Here is a 27,576-nt window from a genome sequence, read left to right on the forward strand (position 1 = left end):
ATAAGTGAATTTCTGTGAAATAGGATTCACCAATAATTAATTTAATATTTTTCAATATTTATTTATTGCGGCGGCATGGTGGTCGAGTGGTTAGCGTGCAGACCTCACAGCTAGGAGACCACGGTTCAATTCCACCCTCGGCCATCTCTGTGTGGAGTTTGCACACCGGTTTCCTCTCACATTCCAAAAACATGCTAGGTTAATTGGAGACTCCAAAATCCCATTTTAACATTATTAGAGCCCTCTAGATATGAAATAACACCCCTATAGTCACCTATCGTCACCCAATATAGTAATCAGACTAAAATCCGATTTGTGTGTGTTGCTAGAAATGTGTTCCATAGAGAAGTGGAGAGGCGAAAGGACAGGAAGTGAGTTTTAGCTTAGCGTGGCTAAAGCTAATAATAGGCTAATAATAGACAAAATAGCATGATTTTTAAATTCATATATTTTCTGATGACCTCACAGCAGAGGAGACCCGGGTTCAATTCCACCCTCGGCCATCTCTGTGTGGAGTTTGCATGTTCTCCCCGTGTGCATGCGTGGGTTTTCTCCAGGTACTCCGGTTTCCTCCCACATTCCAAAAAAAACATGCTAGGTTAATTAGCGACTCCAAAATTGTCCATAGGTATGAATGTGAGTGTGAATGGTTGTTTGTCTATATGTGCCCTGTGATTGGCTGGCCACCAGTCTCGCCCGAAGACAGCTGGGATAGGCTCCGGCACCCATCGCGACCCTCATGAGGAAAAAGCGGTAGAAAATGAATGAATGAATGAATGTATTTATTGCATAGAAAGTCTGTTTTAGAGCCCACTATACATAAAATAACACCCCTATAGCCAGATTTACATTCCTATTACCTGAATAATAATAATATATACAATGCAGTACTTGGCTTTGAATGGCTTGACACTTGTATGACTCAATATAGTAGACCAAATAAAGTAAATACAATGCAGTGTCACAGTAAATGTGTTCCCTGGGGAACCAATAGAGACGAGTCCAGTTCCTGTATCATCAGACAATTACTGACATCTAGTGGCCAAGAGAAGGTCGCATATAAAGGCAATAAAATAGGGCAATGGGTTTTCTCCGGGTATTCCGGTTTCCTCCCACATTCCAAAAAAAACATGCTAGGTTAATTGGCGACTCCAAAATTGTCCATAGGTATGAATGTGAGTGTGAATGGTTGTTTGTCTATATGTGCCCTGTGATTGGCTGGCCACCAGTCCAGGGTGTACCCCGCCAGAAAATGAATGAATGAATGATCATTGTTTTGTGACTATTGAAAAATAAATGATATGTAGTACTCTACACTGGTCACTAGGTGTCAGTAATGTTAGCATTAGGCATTCCGAATGCTAATGTGTAAGTTTCCATGTAATGCGAGTGTAAAGCTGACTATAGGGGTGTTAGTGTTTGTCTAGAGGGCTCTAATAGTGGTAAAAAAAACTTTTCTATGTTTTCTATGCTATACTCCGGTTTCCTCCCACGTTCCAAAAACATGCTAGGTTAATTAGCCACTCCAAATTGTCCACAGGTATGAATGTGAGTGTGAATGGTTGTTTGTCTATATGTGCCCTGTGATTGGCTGGCCACCAGTCTAGGGTGTACCCCGCCTCTCGCCCGAAGACAGCTGGGATAGGCTCCAGCACCCCTGCGAAACCTCGTGAGGAAAAAGCGGTAGAAAATGAATGAATGTATTTATTGCATAGAAAGTCTGTTTTAGAGCCCACTATACATAAAATAACACCCCTATAGCCAGATTTACATTCCTATTACCTGAATAATAATAATATATAAAGAATGCAGTACTTGGCTTTGAATGGCTTGACACTTGTATGACTCAATATAGTAGACCAAATTAAGTAAATACGCAATTTAAGGCAGTGTCACAGTAAATGTGTTCCCTGGGGAACCAGTAGTGATGAGTCCAGTTCCTGTTTCAAGGAAAAATTACTAGTGGCCAAGAGAAGGTCGCATATAAAGGCAATAAAATAGGGCAATAATCCTTATTAATAATTCTGCCTTGGGTGGATGAAATTTCGAATTTCTTCTTCAAACACAAGAACCACTCGGCTCTTCTCATGGCCGCTTCTCCAAAGGCCGGCGCGTTCATGCCACGTCCCCCGTAGAGACGCCTCATCGGGCTGACGCTAACACTCTGGGACAGCTCTCTCTCTCTCTCTCTCTTTGCTTCCACCATTGGTGAGACTCCACTCGCCCAAATTCTCAGCGTCCGCGTGGTTCCCTTAATAACACGAACATAAGCAAAAACCTTGATTTTATTTGTCCCACCAATCAAAACCCTTTGTTGTATTTTTAGCACTGTTGTCTCGGCTTTGCCCGCAGGGTCACAGTACATCACTTGCAAACTTCAAAACTGCTCTGAGGGAAACAAGGGCAAGCCTTTCCCGGGGTTTATCATCCCCAACTCCCTGGTGGTTCAAGATGAATATGTTTTCATCCAGGTGGGTTTTTTATCATCAAGGTCTGGCTTCATTAAAAGTCAATTAAAAAACAGCCGCATTGGCATGCATCTGAATGTACAGTCATGTTTCTCCATTAAGTAAAAAGGGGCTATTATGTTGGGGGGGGTGCATGAAATTGAAAATCACCGTGTTGTGTATTAAAGCTCGTCTCCGCTATAACGTGCGGCGTCCTAATTGGTTGCAAATCACAACGTGCATCCGAGAGGACACCGTGAAATGTGATTATTCTTTTTCCAGGTGCCAATCGGAGGACAATCTGTCCATTATGTGTCCTACAGAAGACACTCCTTCTACCCGGTGAAGCTTCCGAAGTATACCCTGCCAAAGGTGAGACGTCGGACATCAACCGTCAACCGTCAACCGTCAACCGTCAACCGTCAACCGTCAACCGTCAACCGTCTCCTCGTTTACTGGACTCCAAACGAGCTGTAAATAGTCCTCTGGAAGCATTTAGCGCCGAATAATGGAGTGTGTCAGGGGAGGGGGGTCATGAGAGATTTATAGCCCAAAGTGTTTACCATCACGCCGCACGTTCATCCGTCTTTGTCCGCCATCGCAACCCCGATGGCGTGCATCGCCGACCTTGTTATTCTCAATTACGATCAATTATGGAGTGAGAAATCACAAGTGTGCTCTGCCGCTGTGCACATTTGCACTTTTTTTTTTTTTTTTTTTCCCCGGCAACTAAGTGCCGACTACTTTTTGACTCGGGGCCTTGTTACTTAGCAACCTGCACCGGGTATATAATGTGTTTTTTTTTTTTTTTTTTTTTTTTTTTTAGGACTTGCAGATCATCAGCACCGACGATAACCAGGTGGTGGCCGCCATTCAAGACTGGCACCAGAACGACTCGTATAACCTTTACATGTCCGAGTCAAGGGGTCTCTTCTTCACGCTGATGCTGGACGACGTGGTGAGCAGCGGGGGACCTGAAGGCAACATCATGATTGACCTTTACGAGGTGGGTGCATCTCCTTTTTATTCAGGCTGGCCACAATAAAAGGCCACTCCAAAATGTGACGTCACAGTTTATCAGAAATATCCATCCATTTTTCATGCCACTTATCCTCACTGGGGTGGCAGGTATGCTGGAGCCTATCCCAGCTGTCTTCGGACAAGAGGCGGGGTCCACCCTGGACTGGTGGCCAGCCAATCACAGGGCACATATAGACAAACAACCATTCACACTCACATTCATACCTCTGGACAATTTAGAGTGGCTAATTAACCTAGCATGTTTTTGGAATGTGGGAGGAAACCGGAGTACCCGGAGAAAACCCACGCATGCATGTAGTTGAATACGACCGATTATTAGCTTTAGCCACGCCAAGCTAAAACTCACTTCCTGTCCTTCCGCCTCTGTCCACTTCTTTAGGGAACACATTTCTAGCAACACACACAACTCGGATTTTAGTCTGATTACTATATTGGGTGATGATAGGTGACTATAGGGGTGTTATTTCATATCTAGAGGGCTCTAATAATGCTACAAACCGTATTTAGAAAGTGGTAAACAGGTTTTCGATGCTGTAACTACGAAAATATTCATTCATTCATTCATTCATTCATTTTCTACCGCTTTTTCCTCACGAGGGTCGTGGGGGTGCTGGAGCCTATCCCAGCTGTCTTCGGGCGAGAGGCGGGGTACACCCTGGACTGGTGGCCAGCCAATCACAGGGCACATACATATAGACAAACAACCATTCACACTCACATTCATACCTATGGACTATGAATTTAAAAATCATGCTATTTTGTAGTTGAATACGGCCTATTATTAGCTTTAGCCACGCCAAGCTAAAACTCAACTCTGAACCCCCGAGCTCACTTCCTGTCCTTCTGCTAGGGAACACATTTCTAGCAACACACACAACTCGGATTTTAGTCTGATTACTATATTGGGTGACGATAAGTGACTATAGGGTTGCTATTTTACATCTAGAGGGCTCTAATAATGTTACAAACTGTATTTAGAAAGTGGTTCGAAACAGGTTTTCGATGCTGTAACTACAAAAATATTCCATTTCTAAATAAGGAATCCCACTTATCACGGTCATGTGGGGTTGATAAACAAGGAATTACTTTTCTTCTATTCTTGCATATCTGATGTAATATTTGCCTTGATCAATTCCCACAATGGAAGGAAATAAATGACAAGAATGTGACAATCACGATGGAGTAAACGTGATGAAGACGGTACACAAGGAAGAAAAACAAGATTCCCTTGGTCGTCCCAGTGGGAGACGAGGAAACGGCTTCCTAAAATATGTTCCTGTTGCCGCAACAACAACAAACACCGGCGTCTGCCTTTTGACGAGTACTGAGCTTCGGCGGGCATCGCAAACATTGTTCCTATTCTGCCGTGTCTTCGCCGGAACGGAACAGATGCTGCTGCATTGCAACCCCTCGCCGGGCCCGCGTCTCTTATATAAGATGGCTGCGTGGAAGCCAACGCCAGGCACCAGCAGTGGCTTATAGCCACCAGGCCTGCAAACGGCTGCGTCCATGGATGAGTGCTGACAGATGTCTGCCGAGGTCGCACATGCGTGTTCGTGTCGCAGGCTGGATTCATGGATGTATGGTTCCTCGCGTGCACACTCGCTTCCTGAACGGGATTACAACACCGGTTCAGTTGCTGCTGCTGACCAGAGCTATGCTTTCTCATGCACCCCAGATCATTATTAAAGTACAGAAATTATTACATTCATGTGATCAAGACATGTATAAAATATGAATATGTATATTAGCATAGCATGATTTAGAATTTAGCATTTTAAAATACAACATAAATATTCTGAAAGTTAAAAATAACAATTTTTTTAGAATGGATTATTTTCTACTTTTTAATACTAAGTAGAAAATATTCCAATATATTAAATGTCATATTTTATTTATTATTCCAAAATATTTTGCCTTGTAAAAGGGCATGGTGCCAACAATATCTGAAATAGTAATTTCAAAATAAAATATTTAATAAATCCATAAATCCATCCATCCTCACTAGGGTTGCGGGTATGCTGGAACCTATCCCAGCTGCCTTTGAGCGAGAGGCAGCGTACACCCTGGACTAGTCGTTAATAAATACATATATTTGCATAATTTAGTAGAAAATATTACACAAAGACAAAAATACTGCTATAATTACAAGAAGATTACATTTTCTGAAAGTAAACACTTAAAGTTAAAGTAAAGTTGTTGGGAATGGAACATTTTCCCTTCTCAAAGCACACACAGAGTGGAACATATTCTAATAGATTTTGATCAATATTTTATTTAAAAAAAGAAAAAATATTAAATAAATGTAAATATGTGCATATCATTATTAAGACATTTGTAGAAAATATTACAAAAATACAAAAAAAAGAAATACATTTTCTGAAAGTAAACACAAAAAAGTGAATGTTGTTGGGAATGGAATATTTTCCCTTCTCAAAGCACACACACAGTGGAAAATATTGTAATAGATTTTGATGAATATTTTATCAAAAAAGATCAAATATTAAATAAATATATATATTTACATATCATTATTAAGACTTTTGTAGAAAATATTACAAAAATATGATGCTTTTGAAGCGGACCCGGCATCAAAAGACAATAAGATAAGGGTTGTGGGTATGCTGGAGCCTATCCCAGCTGCATTAGGGCGAGAGTCGTTAATAAATACATATATTTGCATAATTTAGTAGAAAATATTACAAAAAGCAAAAAAGTCAATGTTGTTGGGAATGGAATATTTTCCCTTGTCAAAGCACACACAGAGTGGAACATATTCTAATAGATAGATTTTGATGAATATTTGATCAAAAAAAGATCAAATATTAAATAAATATATATATTTCCATATCATTATTAAGACTTTTGTAGAAAATATTACAAAAATATGATGCTTTTGAAGCGGACCCGGCATCAAAAGACAATAAGATGTTGCTATAATTACAAGAAGATGAGATCATCTTGCATGTGTGACTTTTATTGTGAAAAAAAATCTTGTTTTCGACAAGAAGCCCTGTTCCGTGTCCGTGTGTTTTTTTTTTATTTTTAGCAAATAAAACACCTCGCCCGGGCATCCCTCGCTCGTTGACCTGCGTGCCCCCAAATGTTGAAGCGGCAGTGACTCAGCGGCACCAGCGTGTGTGCGATGACAAAGACGTGCAGCAGCAGTAGGCGTTCTAGTGAGAGTCGCTCAAAAAAAAAAAAAAAAAAAAAAGTGGAAATATCTCAGGGGCTGTGCCAGATGTTGTTTTCATTCTGCACGGTCCTACAGATGGTCCAAAAAAGTGCTCCCTGTCAGGAAAACTATCGCTTCCTGACATGTCTATCTCCCCTAACTAGAGCATTGGCTTTGCTTGAGTTTGAATAATTTATGCTTGTTTTTTCTCCCTTCTCTACCAACACCCTTTTTTGTGATGTTTCTTTCCGCCGCTCTCCTGTTTCATGTTTGCAGGTTGCCGGGATTAAAGGCGTGTTCCTGTCAAATAAAGTTGTCGAGAACCAAGTGAAAACTTATATTACGTACAACAAAGGCAGAGACTGGCGCCTCCTGCAGGCCCCGCTGACGGATCTCCAGGGAAAAAGGGTGGATTGCGAGCAAGTGAGTATCACGTTGTCAATCTGCTAACGTGACAATCACAAATGAAACATGGATTTATCAATGGCTACAAAGCTTCACTTCTACGTGTGTGTGTTAGCCGTACTGTTCCTTGCATCTTCACCTGCACGTGTCGGAGAATCCTTACACCTCCGGGAACATCGTCAGCAAAGATACGGCGCCAGGAGTTATCATCGCATCAGGTGAGGAGATGATATCGGTACACAAAAGTTGACCTTGTTATTTCAATGATGTCGTTGTTTTAACCGCCATATTTTACGGACCGGAAATTCCAGTGTAAAAGCCGCACCCAATAAATGTAAAGAAAAAACCCATATTTGTTCATACATAACACGTGTCAACATCTTAAGATGATACATTGTGGTACGCATTTTGGTATTTGACGGGAGCCAATCATGATCTATTAAAAAAAAACAACTCACGACCAGCTAGCAAACCCATCGGAAAGTTCAGGTAATTAATCGATATGACAGTCTGAGTCAAGGTGTCATCTTACAAACAACATTAAACTCATCACACAGCAACTTAACACTCATAAGGTACCCGGGAAGTTAACAATATTGAGTAATATTTTTTTCCCTGTTAACTGTAAATGAAACACATTCTTGAAATATTTCATTCTGTATTTTGTGATGACCATTTTGGGTGGGGGTGAATCAGTAAAGTGGGTCTCCACATATTTGTAACTCAGCATTTACACCTTTGCAAATGTGCACATTATGTTTTATATAGTTATTTTTATTTATTTTTATTTATTTTTATTTATATTATTTATTTATTTTTAATTTTTATTTATTTTATATTTATATTATTATATATTTATATATTTATTTACATTTATTATTTTATATATAGTTATTTTTTTTTGTCAGAAAATAAAGTTTTTTGTGGGAAACACATCTCATTCATCCGAGGTCAGTAATCATTCCACCCGCTTTATTGAACATCATTAGTGGTGAGCATTTTTATATGTACTTTATGCAATTTATACTTTTTTTTAAATGCATTTTATACTGCGAAAACAAATGTACCGTATTTTCTGGACTATAAGTCGCTCCAGAGTATAAGACGCACAAGGCCAAAAATGCATAATTAGGTATAAAAAACATACATACGTCGCACTGGAGTATAAGTCGCATTTTTTGCGAGTAATTTATTTTCCAAACTACTTGACCAAAACAGACATTACGTCCTCTTGGAAGGCAAGTTCTAACAATCAAAGAATAGAGAACAGGCTGAATAGGTGTAAGCTATGCTAACACAATGCTTATTCAGCTACACAAAAAATAAACATGAACACAAAAGGTGTCCAGTGTTTATGGAACATAAAGTCGCTCTGGAGTATAAGTTGCAGGAACAGCCAACCTATGAAAAAAATACAGTAATCATTACAGCTGTCACTTTCATTGCAAATGCCGATGCAAAATTGGAGGAAAAGGTCAACATCAAACCAGACGAGGAGGGTGAGACGCCATATCGTATGTCGTGTATGGCGGCAATATAAAAATACACAGGAATACCACCCCAGTAATAGATGTATTATCCACTGAAAATGGCTTCTGTGTACTTTTGTATGTAGGTGTGGTCGGACCGGAGCTGACCACCACCAATGTCAGCATCTTCATCACGTCTGATGCCGGGAACACATGGAAAGAGGTAATGTTTTCGCCGTAAGACTTTATGCAGCATGTAAGTGTAATGTAAGAGAATCGCTTTTTGCCCACGTAGCGTCGTGTAGAAGACGCGTGGCGGTGGTTAAAATAAGCAGCCGTACCCTCACCGCAGCGTTCCATAAGCGCAGTAGGCAAAGGCAACCTTTTCAAAGATAATAATGCTCCGTTTTGACTGACACTTCCTGTTATTGTGCTGACAGCTTTTTCCCACTTTCATGTCACTAAAACATTACAGCTATGGAATGCTGTTCTACACCACCGCAGTGTAATAATAACTAGTCATAAAAACATATCATGTTTTAATTTTTCTATTTAAACTCGTTTTTAAAATATTTTTTCATAAATTTGTACAAGTATATCTCAGTATATATAATTTTTACTATTTAACAGAATTTTTACAACACAAATTGTAAGCAAATTACCTGCATTTAATTAACATTGAATTTCCAAGATGGAAAGGCTGCACGGTAGTCGAGTGGTTAGCACACAGGTCTCACAGCTAGGAGACCCGAGTTCAATTCCACCCTCAGCAATCCCCGTGCATGCGTCGGTTTTCTCCGGGTACTCCGGTTTCCTCCCACATTCCAAAAACTTGCTAGGTTAATTAGCGACTCCAAATTGTCCAAAGTTTACCCCGCCCGAAAACAGGTGGGATAGGCTCCAGCACCCCCGCGACTCTCGTGATGAATGAATGATCATTGTTTTATGACTATTGAACATTAAAGGATATGTAGTACTTAGTAATGTTAGCATTAGGCATTCCTAATGCTAATGTGTAAGTTTTCATGTAATGCGAGTGTAAAGCTGAATATAGGGGTGTTAGTGTTTGTCTAGAGGGCTCTAATAGTGGTAAAAACCATATTGTAGATAACTTTTCTATGCTTTCTATGCTATACTCCGGTTTCCTCCCACATTCCAAAAACATGCTAGGTTAATTAGCGACTCCAAATTGTCCATAGGTATGAATGTGAGTGTGAATGGTTGTTTGTCTATATGTGCCATGTGATTGGCTGGCCACCATTCCAGGGTGTACCCTGCCAGAAAATGAATGAATGAATGATCATTGTTTTGTGACTATTGAAAAATACATGATATGTAGTACTCTACACTGGTCACTAGGTGTCAGTAATGTTAGCATTAGGCATTCCGAATGCTAATGTGTAAGTTTTCATGTAATGCGAGTGTAAAGCTGACTATAGGGGTGTTAGTGTTTGTCTAGAGGGCTCTAATAGTGGTAAAAAAATGTATTGTAGATAACTTTTCTATGTTTTCTATGCTATACTCCGGTTTCCTCCCACATTCCAAAAACATGCTAGGTTAATTAGCGACTCCAAATTGTCCATAGGTATGAATGTGAGTGTGAATGGTTGTTTGTCTATATGTGCCGTGTGATTGGCTGGCCACCAGTCCAGGGTGTACCCCGCCAGAAAATGAATGAATGACTGATCATTGTTTTGTGACTATTGAACAATAAATGATATGTAGTACTCTACACTGGTCACTAGGTGTCAGTAATGTTAGCATTAGGCATTCCGAATGCTAATGTGTAAGTTTTCATGTAATGCGAGTGTAAAGCTGACTATAGGGGTGTTAGTGTTTGTCTAGAGGGCTCTAATAGTGGTAAAAAAAACTTTTCTATGCTTTCTATGCTATACTCCGGTTTCCTCCCACGTTCCAAAAACATGCTAGGTTAATTAGCGACTCCAAATTGTCCATAGGTATGAATGTGAGTGTGAATGGTTGTTTGTCTATATGTGCCCTGTGATTGGCTGGCCACCAGTCCAGGGTGGACCCCGCCCGAAGACAGCTGGGATGGGCTCCCGGTAGAAAATGAATGAATGAATTTCCAAGATGATAAGTAAATATTCTCAATCAATTACGACACCAACCTTCATTAATGCTGCCTTGCTCATGTCCAGTGTGTTGCATTAGAAACATTGCAAACGTTTTACATGCACGTTTTATAAAATGAACACCTTCCCGACATTGTCGTCGTCTTTGTAAGGCAGCGTTGTGTATTTTGTGTGATTAGATGGTGCAGGTGTGTCTATTCAGGTGTGTATTAAAAGCCTTTTCATCACAGTGACTCATGTTGTGGGTGCTCGGTAATACACGGAATCTGCTTCACAAACACAAAGTCATCATTGAGTCAGGATTAAATAAACCCAAAATGGGAGCCTTCAGGTCCTCTTCAACAGTATGTTTTTAAAAGCGCATCACTGATGTGTTCAAACATGCAAAACAAAGCCGGCGCCGAGACCTATTTTTTTTGTCTCTTAAAGAGGTAAACATCTTGACGCTAGTTCAACCATCCGAGGAGTCGTCGTCTTATTTTTAACCGAGCGTGTTTATTTTATCGTCACCGCCATCTTGTCTGCAGGTTTTCCAAGAGGAGTACAGCGTTTTTTTCCTGAACCAAGGAGGTTCTCTGGTGGCCATCCGACACACACCTCTGCCTATTCGACACATTTGGTAAGATGGACCAGTAAATTGAGATCTTTGCCTTTCGCTTCAACTCCTCGATGTGGAGGCTGCACCGATCCGCCTGTTCCATTCTTCCCTGACTCATGAGCAAGACCCAAACATACTGAAACTCCTCCTTGGGGGAGGATCTTGGACGGCTTGGATGGCTTGGACTTTGAGGGGCTGATTCTCATGAGGAGTTGCAGTGGACATTAAGTTGACAGTCCGGGCTGTTAGCTCGACGGCTAGCGCTCTCGACTCTCATTCAGCGGCCTTTGTTTTGAACCCACGGCAGGTTACAATGGTGCTGTGACCCGAATGCTTAAAAGTCGTGCTGGCGGTCAATTTGACAGTCCGGGCTATTAGCTTGACGGCTAGTGCTCTCGACTCTCATTCAGGGGCCTTTGTTTTGAACCCACGGCAGGTTACATTGGTGCTGTGACCCGGATGCTTAAGCGTCGTGCTAGAGGTCAATTTGATAATCTGGCCTATTAGCTCGACGGCTAGTGCTCTCGACTCTCATTCGGCGGTCTTTGGTCTGAGCCCAAAGGCAGGGTGAACCAGGCGGGTTACATTGGTGCTGTGACCCGGATGCTTAAGAGTCGTGCTGGAGCTGAATTTGATAATCTGGCCTATTAGCTCGACGGCTAGTGCTCTCGACTCTCATTCGGCGGTCTTTGGTTTGAGTCCATGGCAAGGTGAACCAGGCGGGTCACATTGGTGCTGTGACCCAGATGCTTAAGAGTCGTGCTGGAGGTCTATTTGATAATCTGGCCTATTAGCTCGACGGCTAGTGCTCTCGACTGTCATTCAGTGGTCTTTGGTTTTGAGCCCTTGGCAGGGTGAACCAGACGGGTCACATTGGTGTAGTGACCCAAATGCTCAAGAGTCGTGCTGGATGTCAATTTGACAGTCTGAGCTATTAGCTTGACGGCTAGTGCGCTCGACTCTCATTCAGCGGCCTTTGTTTTGAACCCATGGCAGGGTGAACCAGGCGGGTTACATTGGTGCAGTGACACGGATGATTAAGATTCGTGCTGGAGGTCAATTTGACAGTCCGAGCTATTAGCTCGACAGCTAGTGCTCTCGACTCTCATTCAGTAGTCTTTGGTTTGAGCCGAAGGCAGAGTGAACCAAGCGGGTTACATTGGTGCTGTGACCCGGATGCTTAAGAGTCGTGCTGGAGGTCAATTTGACAGTCCGGGCTATTAGCTTGACGGCTAGTGCGCTCGACTGTCATTCAGCGGTCTTTGGTTTGAGCCCTTGGCAGGGTGAACCAGACGTGTCACATTGGTGTAGTGACCCAAATGTTTAAGAGTCGTGCTGGAGGTCAGTTTGACAGTCCAGGCTTTTAGCTCGACGGCTAGCACTGTAGCCTTTGGTTCCATAAGCATCTCTGAAGCTGGGCTTTGTTCTCATGTCTTCCAACAAGAAGAGGAGCTAGATGGCTTTTACTGGTTTGTGATCCGGTCGTTCTGTCTTTCATCCCCGCTCAGGCTGAGTTTCGACGAGGGCAGAAACTGGGACAAATTCAGCTTCACCTCGTCGCCGCTGTACGTGGACGGGGTGCTGGGGGAACCCGGAGAGGACACCCTCATCATGACGTAAGGGAGCAGAAGTAATAAATGTCGGTTTTGTTAATTACGACTCGGTGACGGGGGCTTTGAAGTGCACACTCTCAGTGTGGCTTTGAACGCATTCCATTTGCCCTTTTTGATTAAAGCCATATTATTCCTGTTTTTATCTCCACAACTTCTCAACTAGTTTCCGCCCTTTTTCTTCTTCTTCTTCTTCTGCAGAATCTTTGGTCACTTCAGCCACCGATCCGAGTGGCAACTTGTCAAAATTGACTTCCGCTCAATTTTCCAACGGCGCTGCACGTCTGACGATTATGTGACATGGCAGTTACACAACGAGGTAAGTCCGTCTTCAAGCGGCTCATCCAACCAGAGCGGCGACGCCTCTTTGATTCCGGCGAGGGAGAGACAAAGACGGCAGAAGAAGCCTGCGGAACGGTTATGATCCATTATTCATTGCAGGGAGAAGTGTGCATCATGGGGATGAAGAGAATCTTCCAGAAACTGAGAGTAAACGCTCGATGTGTCAAGGCCAGAGATCAGTACATCTCTCAGATGTCGGACTCGTGTCCGTGCACGGAGGCGGATTTTGAGTGGTGAGTCTCCTCCTCTGCAGCATCAGTCATAAAGATGCATAATAACACAACAAAAACTCCTTTGAAAAAACTCTACCTTCTCTGATGCAAAACCGAGTGAGAACAACCTTGGATGAAATCATACCAGGTCGTAATCCATAAATGCTACACTGAACGCGTCTATTCGGGTCTACTATAGTTGCCGGGTGCGTGATCTACAAAAGCGTGTCACTGCTGGGGCCACTAATTAGCATCGAGTCACAAATGATGGCATTAACAGCTGTGATCTGTATGAATTTCACAAGATGGCGTTAGCTGCGTTTGGATTATGGAGAGGTTAACATCTAGCAACTTTGTCCATCTCTGTATTAAACGGGTCATAAATGTTTGCATTAACAGCTGTGGTCTGTATGAATTCCACAAGATGGCGGTAGCTGCATTTGGATATTTGAGTGGTTAACATCCAGCAACTTTGTCCATCTCTGTATTAACTGGGTCACAAATGATAGCATTAACAGCTGTGGTCTGCATGAATTCCACACGATGGCGCTAGCTGCATTTGGATTATGGAGTGGCTAACATCCAGCAACTTTGTCCATCACTGTATTAACAGGGTCACAAATGATGGCATTAACAGCTGTGGTCTGTATGAATTCAACAAGATGGCGGTAGCTGCATTTGGATTATGGAGTGGTTAACATCCAGCAACTTTGTCCATCTCTGTATTAACCGGGTCACAAATGATGGCATTAACAGCTGTGGTCTGTATGAATTCCACAAGATGGCGGTAGCTGCATTTGGATTATGGAGTGGCTAACATCCAGCAACTTTGTCCATCACTGTATTAACCGGGTCACAAATGTTTGCATTAACAGCTGTGATCTGTATGAATTTCACAAGATGGCGCTAGCTGCATTTGGATTATGGAGTGGTTAACATCTAGCAACTTTGTCCATCTCTGTATTAACCGGGTCATAAATGTTTGCATTAACAGCTGTGGTCTGTATGAATTCCACAAGATGGCGGTAGCTGCATTTGGATTATCGAGTAGTTATCATCCAGCAACTTTGTCCATCTCTGTATTAACCGGGTCACAAATGTTTGCATTAACAGCTGTGGTCTGCATGAATTCCACACGATGGCGCTAGCTGCATTTGGATATTTGAGTCGTTAACATCCAGCAACTTTGTCCATCTCTGTATTAATCGGGTCACAAATGTTAGCATTAACAGCTGTGGTCTGTATGAATTCCACAAGATGGCAGTAGCTGCATTTAGATTATGGAGTGGTTAACATCCAGCAACTTTGTCCATCTCTGTATTAACCGGGTCACAAATGTTTGCATTAACAGCTGTGGTCTGTATGAATTCCACAAGATGGCGGTAGCTGCATTTGGATTATGGAGTGGTTAACATCCAGCAACTTCTTCCATCTCTGTATTAACCGGGTCACAAATGTTTGCATTAACAGCTGTAGTTTGTATGAATTCCACAAGATGGCGCTAGCTGCATTTAGATATTTGAGTAGTGAACATCCAGCAACTTTGTCCATCTCTGTATTAACTTGAAAGTGTCGCTACTGGGTTGTTGGGGTGAAAACCATGCGTGTTCCACTTGTTGTACTGTTGTCTACAGTACAGACAATCAGTGAGGTTGTTGCCTACAGCCACAGCTATGATAACCTGGCGCTAATTAGAGACCACAGCAGCTATTTGCTAATTATCAAAGACTTTGTGCTGGTTAATTATTCTATTTGTTATTTTGAGAAAGCCCAAAAGCTTGCCCACTCTTGCTCAAAATGCTTAAACATAGTTATGTAAAAATGGGGGCCATGCATAGACAATGCCGACAACAAACATGGCGGTTTTCGTGCAGGAGGAGCCCCAACTGCTGGCCTGGCATGTCCCTTTTTTTCCTGGTCCTTCGGTTGCTAAGCTGGGTACCGTTCGTCTTTCCGACTTGCAGATAATCTAAAAGCTGAAAAGAATGACTAAAGCTCCTAACTAAAAGGAGATGATTGACGATGTGACGGCAGCCTCGTATTGTAGCTAGCTGGTGGGAGTAGTTTAGCCCGGATTGACAGCAACAAGACTTCATTAGCAGCTTCATCTTTGATACTTTTTTCCTTCAAGTTCCCGGGCATCAAGTGTTGCTGCTTTCATGCTGTCATGCGTTTGCTTTTATCGCTAAATGAAAGGCGATCACCAAGATATGGAGCCAGCCCTTAACACCACTTTGTCAAATTTGTTCTTGGAGATGAAAGAACCTCAAAGATGTCTCCGACGTATGAAAGATATAATTATCTATACATGAGACCAACAATGCGTTTCCCATTGACGTACGTATATATTCCATGTACGACGTAGCTAGGAGGACTTTTACACGAACCACGCGAGTGTCCTCACTTCCTGTCCATCTTTGTTCCCCGCATGAAACAGCGATTATGGATTCGAGAGGCAGGTCGATGGGAGCTGCACTCCGACTTTTTGGTTTGTTCCGTCGGCCACGTCCAGAGATTGCATCAGCGGGGACAGCTTCCTGAATTCCACAGGGTACGCCGTCTCTTCATGTCATTGTCATGCCAAACGCAGAACGCTGAAGATGAACATGAAGATGGATTTTGTCAGGCCAGAGATCCGGCATTGTACACTGTAAACGGTTTATGTGGAAAACATCAAGGTATGGTTAGGCCTTATGGACGAAGGTTAAGGGTCATAAAACGATGAAGTAGTCAGTTTGAGGGTTGGATCGGTTGGAGTTAGGGTTTGGGTAGGGTTTCTGGGTTAGGGTTTAAGGTGCATTTGGGGTTAGAGCTAGGTTTAGTCGAATTTGTGATCGGGGTTATTGGAACTGGTTAGGATTAGTGGTTATAGACTCGGTTTTAGGGGTTACGGTTGGGGCTAGCGTTAAAGAGAAGGAATTTGGGTTCCGATTTAGGGTTTAAGGCTTTGGAGTTAAAGACAAGAGATTAAGATTATGGACTAGTGATTAGTATGTTAAGATTGTGATGATGGGTTTAGGGTTAGGGACGAGGTTTTAGTATTAGGGTGATTAGTGGTTATAGACTCGGTTTTAGGGGTTCTGGTTGGGGCTAGGGTTAAAGACAAGGAATTTAGATTCTGATTTAGGCTTTAGGGTTTTGGAGTCAAAGACAAGAGATTAAGATTATGGACTAGGGATTAGTATTGTTAAGATTGTGATGATGGGTTTAGGGTTAGGGACGAGGTTTTAGGATTAGGGTGATTAGTGGTTATAGATTTGGTTTTAGGGGTTACGGTTGGGGCTAGCGTTAATGTGAAGGAATTTGGATTCCGATTTAGGGTTTAAGGCTTTGGAGTCAAAAACAAGAGATTAAGATTATGGACTAGGGATTAGTATGTTAAAATTGTGATGATGGGTTTAGGGACGAGGTTTTAGGATTAGGGTGAAAGGGTGAATTTATAGTCTAGGTTTTAGAGATTTGGGAAAGGGACAAGAGATTCGATATAAATGTAATAGTTAGAGGTTTTGGGACTAGGGATTCAGACCAGAGTTAGGGACAAAGAACGAAGGATGGGATATTAGGGTAAAGTATTAGGAATAGGGTTCCAGGTTAGAGTTTCATGGACTAGGAATTAGGGTTCGGGGGTAAAAGACAATAAATTGAGGATGAGGATTAGGGTTTAGAAACCAGGGGTTGAGTAGTTAAATTTACGGTTAATGATAATGGAGGGTGGCTAGGGACCAGGAATTCGGGATTAGGATTAATGGTTAAAGGGTTTCGGGGTTTGGACAACAGATTTTGGTTAAGTTATGGTTAGCGGTTTTGGAGTAGGGATTTGGATCAGGGTTTAAGAATGAAGAAAACGGACTAGGGGTCAGAGTTGGAGTTAGCAGTATTAGGATTAGGAGTTAAGATAGTACAAGCGATGGAGTATTGGGAATCGGGGATAAGGTTAGGGGATTATGGACTATGGATTTAAAATTAAGTTTGAGGGTTTGGGTGAGAGGATTCTGGTTCTGGACCAGAGATTAAGATTAGGGGTCAAGATTAAATATGAATTTTCATCAAATTGGTTGAGGCTGAGAAGTTAGACGTCAAACGCATCAACAACCTTTTTTTCGTTCCCAACTGAAGATATCGCAAGGCTTTGTCTAACAACTGCACAGACGGAACTCTATTAAAGTACAGCCCCAAGCGGCAGAGGTGTCCCAGTCAGGTTCCCAGAGGCCTCCAGCTTCTAACCAGCGAGGGCACCCTGGTGGCCACCCTGCACAAGAACGTTACCTTCTTGGTCTTTTTGGAAGAGGTGCTTCATCATGACATCAGTATTTCTATACCGTGTACTTGTACTGTACTTGTTACTGCGTATTTGCGTCTGGTCCAAGGGTCTCAGCTCCACTACCAGCATCACGGTGGACTTTGGAGACGGGACCGCTATATCCTACGTGAACATCAGCTCCATCGAAGACGGGGTCCGGCACGTGTACGGCAAAGTGGGCATCTACCAGGTGTCCGCCATAGCCAGCAACGTTCTGGGCTTGGACAGGGTGACGCTCTACCTCCATGTCACATGTGAGTCCCATCCCGTCCAGTTTCTCCTGCTTTCAAGTACATCTTCACAACACCAGAGGGCGCCCCGGACTCATTGAAACCAGCTTGGTGCAACCAAGTCCGCTCGGAATTGAATCGTTCCGTACCTGATGGCTGTGTCGCCTCCTGCGGTTTAAAGGTCAGCTGGAGCAGGTGCAGCTCTCGGCGCCGTCGGTGGTTGTCAAGAACAAAGCGGTGAACTTCACCACGGCGCTTCGTCCCAGCAACGTGGGAACGGTCACGTACTACTGGTGGATTGACAACAGAACAGAGGTGAGCTTCTACCGCCTCCGTGTTGATGTTTGGAAGCCTTCGGAAGATGGTTTTCCAGGGTGAATGCATCTTCACGCTCGCCATTATTTGTCCTTTCAGCCGGCCATGAGTCTGGATGGCGGAATGTCCTTCACCTTCTCCGAGGAGGGAAGTCACATGGTCACGGTTCAGGCTTCAGTTGGGAACACGGTGCATCAGGACCAAATGACTCTGGCGGTTTATGGTACGCTTCTCAGATAGACAATCTTTGGCTCGTAATATTGAGGATCTTCGACTAGCTTTTAACAGAGTGCTCCTGCCATTTAGCGAATCGATGATCTTTGACTCAAGGTTTTTCTGGTATGTCCCCAAACACACCTCAGGATCTTTGACCAGTATTTTTGCATGCTCCTGACATTTACAGAATCTCTGACTTGTACATTTTTAATAGGTCCTTAAAAAGAGCCCCTGTTATAGAGGATCTTGGACTGGAGGTTTTTACAGAGGACCTATTTTGCACATTTTTCCACCCTTTGTTTTAAGTTGTGGACTCCTGTAGAGCAGCTACACACAATAACCCGCACATTAAAACTTTTTAGATCTTCCAGAATCGGCACCTATTCCAGCTGCATTTCCTTAGATTTGTGCTTCCTGCCAAAACGGCCTGTTTTTGGTCGCACGCAAACTTCACAATCTGAAACTTTGGTATGGTTTAACACCAGAATCGAACATTCTATAGCATTCTATAACATTTAGAGCTCAGAAAAGTGGAAAAAGTATCATAAGTCAACTTTAAAAACAGCCGAATGCTTGTTAAATACAGGATCTTTGACGATCATTTCATCTTTGACGAGTGTTTTTGTGGCGTGTTGTCAAAAACAACTCGTCATATAGAGGATCTTTGACTAGAGGTGTTTGTAGCAGGGCCTTAAACACTACTCCTGTCATATAGAGGATCTTTGACAAGTGTTTGTGCAGTAGGTCCTTAAAAACAACTCTTGTCATATAGAGGATCTTTGACTCGAGGTCGAGTGGAGGACAGAAGAGTGATGCTCCTATCATGTAGAGGATCTTTGACAAGTGTTTCTGCAGCAGGTCCTTAAAAACAACTCCTGTCATATAGAGGATCTTTGACAAGTGTTTCTGCATCAGGTCCTTAAAAACAACTCCTGTCATATAGAGGATCTTTGACAAGTGTTTCTGCAGCAGGTCCTTAAACACAACTTCTGTCATATAGAGGATCTTTGATAAGTGTTTCTGCAGCAGGTCCTTAAAAACAACTCCTGTCATATAGAGGATCTTTGACTGGAGGTCGAGTGGAGGACTGAAGCGTGATGCTCCTGTCATATAGAGGATCTTTGACTGGATTTACTATGATTGCTTCACTTCTGTTTGCATTCCAGATTATTTCAAGTCCCAAATGTTGGCCTTTTCGTCGAATCTGGACGAGGCAAATCCCGGCCTTCCCGATTGGCGAGAAGACATCGGTCGGGTGGTAAAGCGTTCCGTCATCCAGGTCAGTCCATCCCGGAAAGGAATTTCCCTTTGTGGAGTCTTTGTGTTGCGGTGACACGACGGCTGACATGATCTTTTTTAACCACGGCAGCCTTTTCAAAAGCGGGGAGGTTAAATCCCCGTTAAGACTGTTGCCATTTTCTGCGGGCGTGGCAGAAAATGCCACGAGAGAGCAGCCAGACGCCCAATATGGCAGCCGCTCGTTAGGACAACGTGTCGAAAAGGCAGCCGCTTATGTAAAAGACCTGGATGGCCGGCTCTAAATATATCCCGGAGTATAAAACATTCACTTTGACCTTCTGTCTTGTCACATACGACCGTGTTCGACTCCAGGAAGCTGACAGCAGAGCTCTGGTTACGGCATAAATGCACTAAAAGCTCCATTTTTTTTTTTTTACCGAGCACTGTCACATTCATCCTGCGTGCTTGTGCTGATTTATGCCTTCTGACTTGACAGCGAACGCTACTTTAGGCAAGTCGTACTTGACGCGCAGAACCAGCAGTCGCTTTGACGCTCGTATCCTGTACATATGTTCAAAAGATAACAACATTGTTGTTGATAAAGGTCACCGGGATCAGCGAAGACCAGCTGCTGGTCACCGTACTTCCTGGTCTGCCAACCACTGCCGAGATCTTTATCGTGCCCGAGAGGCGGGCGAGGGGCGGGACCATGAAGGGAAAGAGGGCGCATGCGGAACAGGTACTACTTCCTTCTATTTGTCACATCTTATTTATTTCATCACAGTGTCGAAATAAGTTGGGGGTCACAAAACCCCCAAATCGCCGTTTTTGGCTATTCCTGCCGTTAACTAGCAGCTTGTATATTTTAGCTCGCAGTTCAAAAATTGGCTGATACGGTTCACATTGAAAGAAAACACTCCGGTGCCAAGATGCGACTGTATAAATGACAATTAAAAAATACCAGCAACTACTACAATTCCAAGTACTCCATCACAACTGAGATCACAGCCACCGTCGATTCAATTACTTTGTTTTGTTGATTTGTTGACGAAGTAGGTTGAGGTTGTTGCGAGGGCCATCTGCCCGCCATCTTACCAATCAAAATATGTCCAAAATATGTCATTTTCTGTACTTTCCTTCATGACGGCCCTCATTTTTTCATTTTTTTCACGATGTGTCCCTCACTGGAAAAACATTTGGACTCTTGTTGAACCCAAACCAGAAATAGATATGACATAAGCTCTCTAAGTGGAACATCATAAAATAGCACCAGTCCTAACTTTAAGTGGGAGATGAAAATGATTTTGTTTACATATCTCATATCGCCATGCCATGAATCCATTCAATACCAAAGAATATGTTTTAACATCCCGAACGACCAATCCCAACAACATATTTATACGTCCTAGGGACGGTATCGTAATTATCGGTATTGACCAGTTTTTGGCAAAAAAGCCAATATCGGTCATCTCTCATTGGTCATTTAAGTTTTTTTTTTAGGTGATGATGCAACTCTCCACTAATGCATTGACGCCACATCACCCTTGAGACATAAAAGCGGCCACAAGGTGGCAGAAGCACGTTTAATAAGAGCTGGGCAGGGATCCTTTGGAGGGGAAAATGACACATGACAGGAAGGAGGAGTGTGGAGGAGTGTAGCGTGCAGAATGTTACACATGCACGCCCACATGTGCACGCACATACTTCAGTTCCAAATGTGAAAATTGTATATATTGGTTAATGTTATATTGGTAAATAAATATTTAGTTTGTGTTGTTGATGTTGGTATAGATCTTTAGATATTTCAGCTATCACAAAGCAAAAAGTATTGTTCTGTCAAAGTGAAACCTTTTAGTTGGGAACTGATGTTTTCCTGAAACTTACCTATATTCTACTGCTGACAAAGGTTAAGGGTCATAAAAAAGATGAAGTAGTCAGTTTGAGGGTTGGATCGGTTGGAGTTAGGGTTTGGGTAGGGTTTCTGGGTAAAACACAAACATAAGACACCTGCGTCGTTTCTTTCCAGCATAACCAGATGTAAACAAGACATGGAATTAGTAATACGTCCTTAAAAAGAGCTCCTGTTATAGAGGATCTTGGACTGGAGGTTTTTACAGAGGACCTATTATGCTCATTTTTCCACCCTTTGTATTAAGTTGCGTACTCCTGTAGAGCAGCTACACACAATAACCCGCACATTCAAACTTTTTAGATCTTCCAGAATCTGCACCTACTCCGGCTGTATTTGTGCTTCCTGCCAAAACGGACTGTTTTAATTTATTCCAACCACGGCCCGCATTCGAACACGGCCACTCAGCTGTGATTGATCACACGCAAACTTATTTTTTTTTTTTTTATTTTACCTTTATTTACCCAGGCAAGCAATTTAAGAACAAATTCTTATTTACAAATGCAGCCTGAGCAAAGAGCAAACTTCACAATCTGAAACTTTGGTATGGTTTAACACCAGAATCGAACATTCGTACAACATTTATAGCTCAGAAAAGTGGAAAAAGGAAACTTTAAAAACGGTCGAACGCATGTAAAGTAGATGTAAACAAGACACGGAATCTCTAAACCAGACGTAAACAATCACAAAATAGCACCCGGTCTTAACTTTGATGAGCAAAGTCTGACTTAAAGATGATTTGGCTTCACCCATCTCCTTTTGCCACGCCCATAAAAGTTCTGTACTTGTATCATGTATTACCTGATACATTGTCTGACCTTGAATGCATCACACATGCACGTCTCCTGTTTCGACAGCTCTAATCGGCTCTTTTAATTGGCTTTTAATTGTAAAAAGAGGTTGGTTTTCGGATGCAAAACGCTACCATCGCACCGACGCGCCATTCATGATGAAGCCGTGTCATGTTCCACGGGAACGCTGATTGAATTATGCCTGAAAGAACGAGATTTGGCGCAATAAGCCTTGAAATCATGGCGGGCCATTTAAAGCCAACGTAATCTCGTTTGCCGTTAAAGCCGTGTTATGACAGCTGGACCCACAAGACTTGAGCCGTTTAACGGCGTTTCACCCGTCATTACGTTTGAAAAGGCTTTTACTTAGCCTCCGTATGCCCTGCTTTTATTATTCTCCACCTGTGTGCGTTTTCATTCCGCCGCTCAGCCCACTTGACAAGCAAAAGGCCTTTTTTGTTTAAATAAGAGAAATCAAACCGCAGCGTTTTTTTTTTTTTCTTTCTCCCTGATCATTTGTGCGGCGCTTTGCATTTCCCGCACGTACGCGTTCTCACCACTGCAGCCCTGTCTAGAAAAGTTCTATTTATAAATAATTCCCTGTTTGCAATGCGCGTGTGAAGTTACACAACACCAGCGTTTGCGCCGCAAAGAACTTGCAAAGATTTGAAGGCGGCTTCACCAAAAATCCACGTGTTTAATTAGTCGCGTCCAGCAGAGTTGAAAGTGTCCAAATCGTGAAAAAAACAACGCTCGGCGCTGTCGTTGGTCGGTAGCGGGCAGCGCAACGTGGGGCCTCGGTAAAGGTCACACTCGGTCTTCCGCACTAATTGCTTAAAAACACAAAATGCCGACAAGAGAGAGGAATAGATTTGAATTTTAAAAAAAAACAACTTTGGCCTAATTTAGACCCCAAAGCAGGACTCCTGGGGCGTGGAAGTCAATCAAAGAACTTGGTCATCATTTATTAATTCTACGTTACGATAAAATACTGGCGAGTAATCGCTTAGCATCATTTTATGAAATGCATTTACTTCATCGTTGATCATTTCTTATTATAGATATTTCTTAGTGGGCTGCACTGTGTCCGAGTGGTTAACACACAGGCCACACAGCTAGGAGACCTGGGTTCGATTCCTGTGTGGAATTGTTTCTTTGTGGAGTTTTTTTTTGAGGTTTTTTCCGGGTATTGGCGCCCAGTCAAGGGTGTACCCCGATTCTCGCCTTAATTCAACTGGCATAGGCTCCAGCATAACCTTTTGACCCTATTGAGGATAAGCGGCATAGAAAATTCTTAATGACTCAAGTTGTACTACTTCCTTTCTGGCTGTATATCTCACCATCATTGAATAGAATGTATTTTTTATTATTTTAGCTGAAATAATATTTATTTTTATGACATTATATATAGCCCCTCTTAGCGCAGTATATTGCTAAATTAATACGAATTAATAACACTTAAAATGATCAGCATGAAGCTTGTTATTTTTCTAAACGTTCCTGTATACATCCGGTAGTTTCATCCCAAGACTGTAATGCGCCATTTGTCCACTAGAGGGCAGCATATCCCCACATACGGTAGAAGACCTTCAGCTATTCATGCGGTCCAATCTCTTGTCGTCAGGTAAAAGATACACAATGAAAATGACACGTGATTTGACGCTTTTTTTTTTGGCTACTTCCGGCTTGTGAACAAGCAAATTAATAAAAAAAGAAATGCTATTTTAAACACCATAATCTTATGTCATGCATGGTATTGTTTTCCTAAATCACCCTGTGTCCTCTACAGTTGACCTTTATTTTTATAAAAACAAATATAAAGAACAAAATGAGCTTTTTTGCTTTTTTTTAATCCCACCAAGGAGAAAACAGCCTCTTCAGGCGCTTGTTGCGCTCCGTCTTAAAGAAAGTTAATAGGTCTTTAATTACATTGATGCATCATATAATTGGCAGCACAGAGGAGACAAACTGGGGCAGGAGGCCTGGATTGGGAATTAAAGTGATGTATTTATCTCCAGCCTGTCTGATTACCTGGCAGAAGCGCCCGGACAATAGGGTAATAAATCTTCACTCCACTGAACCCCCGCCCCGCACACCCCCCCGCACACGCTTTAACACGCGTGTTTGGAGGTATGTGTGTGCAGCTTATTAAAATGTGTAATAGATTTACTGACCCTGATATGCCACCAGAACTAAAGTCATTCTTCATAGACTTACAACGCTCTAAATTTAACCGCCGCAGAGACGAGAAAAGCGTGACGCCATTATTGAAGTCGGTGAGCGACACTCAACGCTTCTTTTTACACTTGAATGGCAATCAGGATGACATGTCGGGATGAGCGATGTAATTCCATCTTGTCATCAAAGTTATACATCAATATTATTGTTACGCTTCTTCATATTAGCGCTGGTTTACTTCTTTTTACACTTTAAATGTGGAGAAATGAGATATGGCAAACAAACCTGCAACGCAAATGAATTTGCAGCACGGCTTGATGATTGAAACGAACACTTAGGCTGTGTTCGAAACCGCGTACTTACGACTACACAGGGGCGTGACTAGGTTCTGACGACGTGGGGGGGGGGGGGGGGGGGGTGCACCACCTGGAGATGCACAGGATATGAATGAATGTAGTAGACGTTCAAAAAAAATCCCCCAAAAATTTTAATATCTAAAAAAAAAATAATAATACTAGCTAATAGTATAGTATAGCTAATACTAGCCTAATACTAGGCTAGTATTAGCCTGCTTAATGGCTTGCTTATTAGCTTGCTTTTGCCCTATTATATGAAATTTGTCAGAGATTTTTTTTGTAAAAATTTTTTTTGTAATTTTTTGTAAAAAAAAATCTTTTTTGTATAAATTTTTGTAATTTTTTTGTAAATAAAAAAATCAATAAAAAATAAAAACTAATCAATAAAAATATAAATTAATTAATTAAGCATTTACACTACAGCGTACTACATGATAACCCACAATGCATTGCATATATCAGCATCAAAATGTGATATCAGCTGATATCGGTATTGGAAATTGAGAAATATTGTGAAAAAAGCAGAATATGAGTCATTTCAGGCGCATCTGCAACTATTATTATTATTATTATTATGTCATCGTATTCACTTCTTTTTACACTTTAATTGCCGAAGAAAGTTCAAAAAGGAGACATTAAAGCTGTTTTATTGTGATTACGTTGTGATAGGAATGGTGGTTCGCTTCTTTTTACACTTGAATCCAAATTAAGAACATTAAAAAAACTGACGAGTGACACAAACGAGGGCTGCACGGTAGCCTAGTGGTCTCACAACTCGGAGACCAGGGTTCAATTCCACCCTAGGCCATCTCTGTGTGGAGTTTGCATGTTCTCCCCGTGCATGCGTGGGTTTTCTTCGGGTACTCCGGTTTCCTCCCACATTCCAAAAACATGCTAGGTTAATTAGCCACTCCAAATTGTCCATAGGTATGAATGTGAGTGTGAATGGTTGTTTGTCTATATGTGCCCTGTGATTGGCTGGCCACCAGTCCAGGGTGGACCCCGCCTCTCCCCGCGACTCTCGTGAGGATAAGCGGTAGAAAATGAATGATCATTGTTTTGTGACTATTGAAAAATACATGATATGTAGTACTCTACATTGGTCACTAGGTGTCAGTAATGTTAGCATTAGGCATTCCTAATGCTAATGTATAAGTTTTCATGTAATGCGAGTGTAAAGTTGACTATAGGGGTGTTAGTGTTTGTCTAGAGGGCTCTAATAGTGGTAAAAAACATATTGTAGATAACTTTTTTATGCTTTCTATGCTATACTCCGGTTTCCTCCCACATTCCAAAAAAAAATGCTAGGTTAATTAGCTTTGACTCCAAATTGTCCATAGGTATGAATGTGAGTGTGAATGGTTGTTTGTCTATATGTGCCCTGTGATTGGCTGGCCACCAGACAGCTGGGATAGGCTCCAGCACGATGATCATTGAATGATGAATGATCATTGTTTTGTGACTATTGAACAATAAATGATATGTAGTACTTCATACTGGTCACTAGGTGTCAGTAATGTTAGCATGAGGCATTCCTAATGCTAATGTGTAAGTTTTCATGTAATGCGAGTGTAAAGCTGACTATAGGGGTGTTATTGTTGGTCTAGAGGGCTCTAATAGTGGTAAAAAACTTATTGTAGATAACTTTCTATGCTTTCTATGCTATACTCCGGTTTCCTCCCACATTCCAAAAAAAATGCTAGGTTAATTAGCTTTGACTCCAAATTGTCCATAGGTATGAATGCGAGTGTGAATGGTTGTTTGTCTATATGTGCCCTGTGATTGACTGGCCACCCGCCTCCTACCTGAAGACAGCTGGGATAGGCTCCAGCACCCCCGACGACCCTCGTGAGGATAAGCGGTAGAAAATGAATGACACAAACGACCTTCTTAGTGCTCAGCTTCTTTTTACACTTGAGAGCCAATTAAGCGTGTTAATGAGAAGCTTTAGTGCGGATCTCCCGTACGCTCCTAAACCTTCCAGTTGTGTTCAAAATAAGCAGGAGGAGAAAAGAGAACAACACATCAGTCTTTATTTTCTTCAGGCAAATGTCACGGACTCGCCAAAGCAAAACGCCCTTTACCTGACAAAGAGTTCCATCAGCATCCGAGCATCCGAGCACCCGCTGTGTTTGCTTTTTCCATGCCACATCAACATTTTGCTCCTCTTTAGAAGGAGGCCAAAAATTCATAATTCAAGTCGGCTGGAGTGAAATGACTGCGGCTGAAATATTGATGACGACGTGCGGCGGCGGCGGCGTTGGCGGCGAGCGTGCAGACGTTCCTCAGCTAACCGCTCTCTCCCTCCCAGCTCTCTCAGGTGCTGCTAAGTGCTCTAAACCAGGACCTCGTCCAGTTCACACTCAAGGCGGGAGTGCAGGTGAACGTCTACGCCACCAGGCTGTCGCCAGGTGAGACGTGAGGCTCGGGTCAGCTGACTGGAGTCGGCGTGCGCAGTGGCTTGCACGTGTTTACAAAAGCCTCGTGTTTCCTAATTGCCTCATTAGTGTTCTGTGTTGTTTCTCCTCAGCTCCTCTGGTGGACGCCGGCGACAGCGGCCACGGCGGCACGGCAATTATAATGCTGGTGTCCGTCGCTCTCATGGGTCTGGCCGTCTTTGCCATATATAAATTCAAAAGGTACAGTAGAA

General features: G+C 42.5%; 1 protein-coding gene across 4 annotated transcripts in view; it reads left to right on the forward strand.

The window, feature by feature from the left end:
* The window catches only part of LOC131107854 (VPS10 domain-containing receptor SorCS1-like), a 103,101-nt gene that overhangs the window by 66,096 nt on the left and 9,429 nt on the right, over window positions 1–27,576 (forward strand). For all 4 annotated transcript variants that reach the window (XM_058058268.1, XM_058058269.1, XM_058058266.1 and 1 more), the window contains 19 exons: window positions 2,353–2,471; window positions 2,730–2,819; window positions 3,274–3,453; window positions 6,940–7,086; window positions 7,184–7,286; window positions 8,684–8,760; window positions 11,158–11,249; window positions 12,737–12,844; window positions 13,040–13,157; window positions 13,280–13,413; window positions 15,830–15,943; window positions 17,509–17,680; window positions 17,760–17,946; window positions 18,104–18,237; window positions 18,337–18,460; window positions 19,620–19,732; window positions 20,297–20,431; window positions 27,238–27,337; window positions 27,457–27,565. In XM_058058268.1, the coding sequence (XP_057914251.1) occupies window positions 2,353–2,471; window positions 2,730–2,819; window positions 3,274–3,453; window positions 6,940–7,086; window positions 7,184–7,286; window positions 8,684–8,760; window positions 11,158–11,249; window positions 12,737–12,844; window positions 13,040–13,157; window positions 13,280–13,413; window positions 15,830–15,943; window positions 17,509–17,680; window positions 17,760–17,946; window positions 18,104–18,237; window positions 18,337–18,460; window positions 19,620–19,732; window positions 20,297–20,431; window positions 27,238–27,337; window positions 27,457–27,565 (2,356 nt within the window). The remainder of the gene's footprint in view (window positions 1–2,352; window positions 2,472–2,729; window positions 2,820–3,273; window positions 3,454–6,939; window positions 7,087–7,183; window positions 7,287–8,683; window positions 8,761–11,157; window positions 11,250–12,736; window positions 12,845–13,039; window positions 13,158–13,279; window positions 13,414–15,829; window positions 15,944–17,508; window positions 17,681–17,759; window positions 17,947–18,103; window positions 18,238–18,336; window positions 18,461–19,619; window positions 19,733–20,296; window positions 20,432–27,237; window positions 27,338–27,456; window positions 27,566–27,576) is intronic.

This window comes from Doryrhamphus excisus, chromosome 20, assembly GCF_030265055.1.
Source record: "Doryrhamphus excisus isolate RoL2022-K1 chromosome 20, RoL_Dexc_1.0, whole genome shotgun sequence".
Taxonomy (NCBI): Eukaryota; Metazoa; Chordata; class Actinopteri; order Syngnathiformes; family Syngnathidae; genus Doryrhamphus; species Doryrhamphus excisus.